Consider the following 7,312-nt stretch of genomic DNA (forward strand, 5'->3'; position numbering starts at 1 on the left):
GTGGAATTTTGCCAAGGTGGAGATTTGTTGAATTTGGCAAATCCCACATCGGTGGTTTAGCCATTTGGTAGGAAATTTTTCCCTATAAAAGGAGGCCTAATGTTTAGGATTTAGACACACCTCTCATTTGCCTTCTTATCTTCTTAAGACATTTGTATCTTCTCTCTTTAGTATTATTTCACTTGTATTTTTGGAGTGAAATAAAATATTGGTTGCGTCCGAGAAAGTAGGCAAAATTGGCCGAACCTCGTAAATTCTGGTGTTCCTTTTATTGTTGTTTTATTGTCTTATTTATTATTTGGTGGCTGTCATAATTTTTGGTATAGTAGTTGTGACTCATACACACTATATACATTTGGCTTCCGCAACAGGACCGCCACCCCAAAGGAGTGTAATGTAGGCAACTTACCCTAGTGACAGCACTCACCTTCATAGGTCTCAAAATATGAATTTCTGTAATACATAGCACACAAGAACATAATTACATACAGCTAATTAATAGGATAACAAAAATCAAGAGACTTCACTATAACATATTAGGCCTTTACCCACACTGAAACGTGTGGCCTAAACTGTCAAAAAATGTGGCCTTTGATCAAATGTCGCACTACGCTTTCCAGAGAGTGGAATGTAATGTAAGATTAGAAATTATCAACCAGATATTCCTGCAACAAGAGACCTAGATGATCTGGATTGGCGATCGATAAGTAACAAGACTCTAGCAGCTTTCCTTTGGAGATGTCCATCTTCATAAATTCTACCTCCTGTTAAACGCGCAAGATGTAGTCGAGCAGTTGGCCCGTAGAGATCAACCATTTCCCTTGACATAAATACTTTTTCCAGCAGCCCTAAAGCTTCACCTTTCAAAGATTCTGATCCCCAGTTTAGAACTTCTATTGTTGGTGAAATCGCATCCTCCTTGTGCAGCACATAGGCTCCTCTATGAGGAGACTCTTCTCGAACCAAAGTAGAGAGCGTTTGAATTGCCTCATAGGACGTGGCGTGTATCTTTTCTTTTAAAAGTTTAACCAGATCAGGCAATGCATTTGCCTCTAACAGACAAAATGTTTTGCTCACACTACAGGCACCCCCGTGTGCAGGACAGATAGGAGCACGTGCTCGGCCAATACAGAAACAAGAAGCTTTCTTGGATCCGACACTGAGTTCATGACTTCGCATTGATAGATCAGTTAAGAGTGCTGCTGCTCTTGCTTCTGCTGTTATTGAATTAGCTTTGAGAATATTTACAAGTACAGGATATGTTCCAAGTTCAACCACATTACGTTGAGACTCGAGGTTTGTTGGATCTGTGAACCTGAAGAGGGCACTGAGAGCATTTTCCTTAGCTTCCATTGTTCCGGTTTTTAAGATGTTAACAATGGCTTTCAGTCCACCTAATTCAATGAGTTTCTCTCTGAGTGAAGTTTCTGATTTCGGAAGGTTGGCCAGTAAACCGGCTGCAGCCATCTGCACATCACCTTTGTTATCATTCTCAAGAAAACCAACTAAAGCCTCAAGCCTTCTTGGCTTAAGAAGATACTCAACGACCCCCTCTGGCTCGTGCTGTGAGAAAAGGAAAAGAAGATTTATTGCTGTTTCTCTTATTTCCTGGTTCAAATCATCGAGAAGGGGAAGGACCACTGAAACACCACCGGCAGAGAGAACTGCTGACTTGACAAGTCCAGCTTCAGATTGACAGATTCCTAATAGTGCACGCAAAGCATGCCTACGAACAATGTCCGAGGATGTGAGATTCTGTTGAAAAGCGAGCAAGTATGCGATTACAGGCTCTAGTACAAGCTGGTTTCCAGTTTCATCAATCAAGAACTTAACTCCATCACCATTGCCAGAAAGATTAGCAAGAACTTCACAGCACTTAGCGATAATAACTGAACGTACATGAGATGAAATCATTAGCTTTAAAATGATAGGAACACCTCCAGCCTCAGCTATAAGTATCTTATTGCCATAAAAACTTGATAGTTTCACAAGTGCAGATAATGACAGTTCTTTTGATTCAATATTTCCAGATGCCATCTCAAGCAGAGGAGGGATCACCCCTTTTTCCCCAAGGAGCTTCATATCTTCATCCCCGAGTTCCAATCCAAGAGTTGCTCTAACAATTGACATTCTTGAAGATGCTGATCCTGAAAATAATTGAATGTTGTAACTAAACTAAAACTCAAACAAGCAAATACATGTCCTGCAATTGGACACCGATCAACATCAAAATACATCTTTATTTTTGTATGAGTGAAGGAACATAGTTACAACTATGTGCTTGAAAGGGATCAGATCAGTGCATGACACTTGGAATAATATTTCCTCAATTCAACTTCTCTACTATTAGGAAAAATCTTGAGCTCTTATACCCATGCCTTTTGTCTTAGGGAGATAAAAGAATAAATCTCGAGCTCTTTTCCATGTTTTTGCTCTTAGCATAAGTGTTTGTGTTTTAAGAGCTAACATCCAGAAAGAAGCTAGGATTCTATCAATTTTCTAGAGTCATCAAATTGAATCGCTGTGAGAGTTTTCCAACTCATACAGTAAGCACAAGTTTATACGTTAGGTACGATATGTTAGGAAAATTCTCTCACTGTTTATATATTTCAGTCAGTGTCTTTTACTTTTTACCGTTTGCTAGGATATTTCATATATGATTAGAAGACCGAAACCTCCTTAAAGAATTTATCATGAAAAAAAAAATAGAAGAACCAAAGCAATCAAGTGGGGGTAACTCCAAGAAAACTCAAGTGGGGGTAACTCCAAGAAAACTAACGCCGCATGTATATACATAGGCCGATGCAATAATTCAATAGAGAAGAATAGGTCGATGTATTAAGATGACTATTTATATGCATGTGCTGATGTAACATATAAGAGTGTTGCAGCTATGCTTACCATGATGCAACCTATCAATAAGTGGTCCATACCATCCCTCTCGAGCAGCCTTAACAATGTTCTCTTCTTCCTCATCACAAAGCTTAGCCAAGATTTCTTCTACTTTCTCAGCTAATGGCCCAGCCTGACTTTTGAGAAAAGAGACGAGAAGCAAGATTGCATTGGACTGCTGAGAAAGCATCTGGCAATAAGCCAAGTTCCAACCAGGCCGATCTTGTAGAACCTCATATATCAGCTCAATTGCAGCGCCTGAAATGGTTGAGTCTGTTCCGTAGCATGTCACAACATTCTCAAGCCCCTGGTTCTCAACGAATACATCCTGTATATTATATGAAAAACAATTTGATTAGGAATAAAGTGAATTAGGACTTTGCATGGGTAAAACTTGTACGCATTTTTGCTCATATGCCCTGATCCACATGATAAGCAAAATATTATCCCACCCCCTCGCGTCCTACTCTTGACTTCGTGATGTACTATTCTCGAAAACAACTAAGCATGAAAAGGAAGACCAAGCATACTGTAGGAACAACTAGCAACAACCAGACCATACCACAAGTCCAACTCGTATAAACTAATTAATAGTTTTAGAGTGGAAACAGTAAAATGAGAAAATAATGAAATTACCTATTTTTCAGTTTTTCAGATAAACACTAGGTCCTGCAGAAAAGTGAAAGCCCATAGTTTGCTAGGTGAAAGCAGAACTAATGCTTAACTAAATTCAGGAATTAGCTGTTTCGGACAACAACAACATACCCAATGTAATTCTCACCCCTACCTTGTGCAGGTAGAGAGGCTGTTTTCGATAGACCCTCGGCAAATTAGCAATTTCAGAATTCAGAGTCTATTCTAATTACTTTAACATTTGTTTGTGTAATATTTAAACAAATCTTTCACTCACCTTGTTTCTAGCATGCCCTTCTACAGCTTCCTTCAATGAAACCATCGCTTTATCTTGCAGATATCCTTTATGCAAGCTGCCAAGCTTAGAGATGACAATTTTGGTGAGTCCCCCGATTGTCACCCATTCTTTATTTATTGAGTTTTCTTTCATAAGTTCTTGCATTTGCACAAGAGACTCCTCAATTAATGCATCCACTTCAGAAAGCAATTTCCCCTTGCAAGCCCTGATTTTGATGCAATAGTTGAGCTCTTTCCACTCCTCGATTAACTGTCTCAATTGGAGGTTCGGCCTGAACGATAAATCCTGCAGTTCTTCACCTGTTTCGGGATCAGTTTTCTCCCCTGAATCGAACCAGGCTTGGAGAGACGCTCGTTCACAGGCAGTACCCGTGCATAGGCTTACAGGATCTACCATTATAGTTCCAGTTATACAACAAAATAAAGCTTTAAATGGCTGAATATATTCTTCTTTAGGGTCATATCCTTCTATAATGCTAACTCTCTGGAAGTACTGGCTTCTGACTTCCTCATAATCTCGTGCAGCATCGGCTCGAGAGAGCAGCTCAATAACTTGATTCAGAAATAAGACTTCAGCTCTCTCTTTCCGGTAAGCAGCTTCTTCTTTCTCTTTCTTGAAATTATCTAGCTCTTTCGTTATCTCTGCAGGCTCCACTGGTACGCCAGCAGCCCTTGCTATTTCGTTGAGAATATTGTTAGCAAATTCCTGATCGTGTATCTGATCGGATAGACCTTGGTTTAACTTGTTAACAATTTGGAGACACGACTGAGAAGCCTCAAAGTTAGCTCTTTGCATCTCATTCTGCAGCCTATTTACCTCTTCTGAAATCCCCGACAAGACTTCAATGTTGACAAGGGATAGTGCGGCTAAAGATTTTCCAATGTCCCTCGTAACATCCTGTACCTCCTTGACAATGTTCCTACACTTGACTAGCAAGTAAAAACGGGCTCGGTTTTTGTATTTTTCGACCAAGTCATTAGCCTTCTTTAAATCAGCTTCAAGGGATTCTAAAGCTTGCCTTGCAGCAGGCGAATCGTTTAACTTTTGTAACTGCAATTCTTTCAAGACAGGCTCAATGTCCAAAAGGTAATTTCCCAGAACCTTAAAACTCTCCTTCTCAAATAATACATCGTTCGCAGCTAGAGCTGTTTTCATTACTTGACTGCTAATCACAGCTAAAATAGTCCCAATTGGAACCAACTCCGCCATCACAATAAAAGTATCAAATTGAAATGACACTTGTTCTCCTGACTTGATCACTAAATCTGTAAAAGCTATGCAAGTTCTTTTGTGTTCAATATATTGTCTCTACTCCAACAATCTATTCACTATTTCGGATTTCGACAAATCTTGGAAGAAAGAGTTCTATATATGCTCAGCCTCAGCTTTCCCTGATGAGATGAAAAAATGAGATTCAACATAAACCATCAAAGAAGTCTGGAGGTGAATCTAAATATTCCTCATGAAATTTACGGGACTTGCATATAAGAAAAAAAGAGTTGTCTCCGTGTGACCTATAGGTAGAAGGGGACCCAAGATTTGAAAGTCACGGGTGCACTTTTTGATTCAACCAAAATATGCTTTGTATATAGGGTGTCCACTACTACTATATCACTATTTTCTAAAGACATATGCGTGTATAGATAAAATATTTGCCGAACTTTACGGGTGCCGGATGACCCCTCTACCTATCGCATAGGTCTGCTTCTGCCTATAGGTCACGGGTTCGAACCGTAGAATTGGTCACTAATGCTAGCATTAGGGTAGGCTGCCTATATCACACCCCCTTGGGATGTGGCCCTTCCCTGGACCCTGCATAAACGCGAGATGCTTTGTGCACCGGGCAACCCCTTTTTTTCATATAAGAAAGAAGAGGAAGGAAGCCCAAAAATAATCCAAATGTGTCTAAAATTCCACTTCTCCTGGAAAACAAAATTAATTATTCTTCAAGAATTGCTAAGAAATGCAAATTATACACTGATGATAATTAACAAATTTTCTAAGGTAATTCAGCAAAACTGTAACATTTCTGTATGTAAAAGAAAAAGGATAGTAGCACTTTTCTGAAAACTGCATCACTACTAAAGTTCAATAACAACAACAACATACCCAGCGTAATTCTATAAGTGGGGTCTGGGAAGGGTAGTGATTACGCAGACCTTACCACTACTTGTGAAGGTAGAGAGAGGCTCTTTCCGATAGACCTTGGCTCAATATCACTGCTAAAGCTCATTCCTAAAAATAGGATTTTCAAGAATCTTGTACTCAATCAAGTAAATACAAAAATCACACACAATAATCTCTTCTAATTGTAGAAATGAAGTGAGAGGAAATGCACCTTATTTAATGAATAAAAGCAAGAATGAAGAATCCCACAGCTGATTAAGGTATGAGCTTCACCAAAAACTTATAACTTGACTATAAAAAGATTTTGCAAATGAATTTATTCAAAGATTCAGTGCCAAAAAAAGGGGTAAGAAATGGAGAACTGCCATTTGTCTGCTACCTGCCTTGTCTGCTACTTCAAGCTTTAAGGAAATTCTTATGATCAACAGAACTGCCATTTGTTCAGAAAAGACTCTTTATTTTAAGTGATAGAAAGACCCATTGACTCATGCAAGTCAATGGATACCAAGAAAAAGTTGCACACCAAATTTTCTTCTTCTGATTTTCTTGGAAAAAGCATGCCATAATATATTGACAGTTTAATATGACTACCTCTAGTTACCTTCATTGAAATTGTTCTCTTTTCTTTGCCTCCCCCCCCCCCGGCCCCCACTCCCACCCGCCCACCCCCCAAAAAAACACACATACCCCCAAATAATGACCTTTTGTAAATTTAGAAACAATTTTTTGCAGGTTCCACTTTTATTCTTCCAAAGTGTGTCAGCATAGCTTTGGATTTTTCAAGAGTTAACCGCAACCATGAGTTCTTCTCATTATCCCATACAATTTTAGTATTCACAAATTATGATTTCTGAAACTTCAAATATAAATTTTTGAAGATAAATTTAGACTTTTGAACATAAATTTGGTTGAAACTTGAAAAAAAGAATTTTTGATGATGTTTTAAAAAATAGTTTTTGAAAGTTGAAGTTGTGTTTGGCTATGTATTTTGCTTGAGAGAAAGTTAAATTTTACGAGCGGAAGAAAAATTTTCACCCAAATATCTCAGTTTTCGGGACTTCAATTTTTTTTTTTTTAAAAAAAAAGGTGATCAAATTTCACGAACGCACAATGTTTTCAATTTTTTTTTGAAATAAAGTACTATAAAAAAAAAAAAATCGATTTCCAAATGGAGAAGTGACAAATACTCTGGGATGGAAGAAAAAAAAGGGTGTTAAACGAAAAAATTCGCTGAAATTTCCACTTGTGGAACCCATGCATCAAAAGTCTGAATTAATGCACAACACAGACCTTGACTTGAATTATGTATAGTCTTTATGAAAGAATTATCCTGCTCCTTGACCCCGCACCTTTACCCATACT

General features: G+C 38.4%; 1 protein-coding gene across 4 annotated transcripts; it reads right to left on the reverse strand.

The window, feature by feature from the left end:
- Positions 1–434: 434 nt before the first annotated feature.
- Positions 435–6,601, reverse strand: LOC107781974 (U-box domain-containing protein 43). Of its 4 annotated transcripts, none has more exons than XM_075256954.1 (5): positions 6,162–6,601; positions 5,988–6,058; positions 3,803–5,214; positions 2,902–3,220; positions 435–2,147 (listed from the first exon to the last, which is right to left on the reverse strand). In XM_075256954.1, the coding sequence occupies exons 3-5, from the start codon at positions 5,030–5,032 to the stop codon at positions 652–654; spliced, it is 3,045 nt and encodes a 1,014-aa protein (XP_075113055.1). In that variant the 5' UTR covers positions 5,033–5,214; positions 5,988–6,058; positions 6,162–6,601; the 3' UTR covers positions 435–651. The 4 variants fall into 4 exon arrangements, with proteins under 4 accessions (XP_075113055.1, XP_075113057.1, XP_075113058.1 ...); XM_075256956.1 differs by having other exon boundaries at positions 5,983–6,058; positions 6,162–6,545; XM_075256957.1 differs by lacking the exon at positions 5,988–6,058 and having other exon boundaries at positions 6,330–6,546.
- Positions 6,602–7,312: the final 711 nt, after the last annotated feature.

This window comes from Nicotiana tabacum, chromosome 7 (genome assembly GCF_000715075.1).
Source record: "Nicotiana tabacum cultivar K326 chromosome 7, ASM71507v2, whole genome shotgun sequence".
Lineage (NCBI taxonomy): Eukaryota > Viridiplantae > Streptophyta > Magnoliopsida > Solanales > Solanaceae > Nicotiana > Nicotiana tabacum.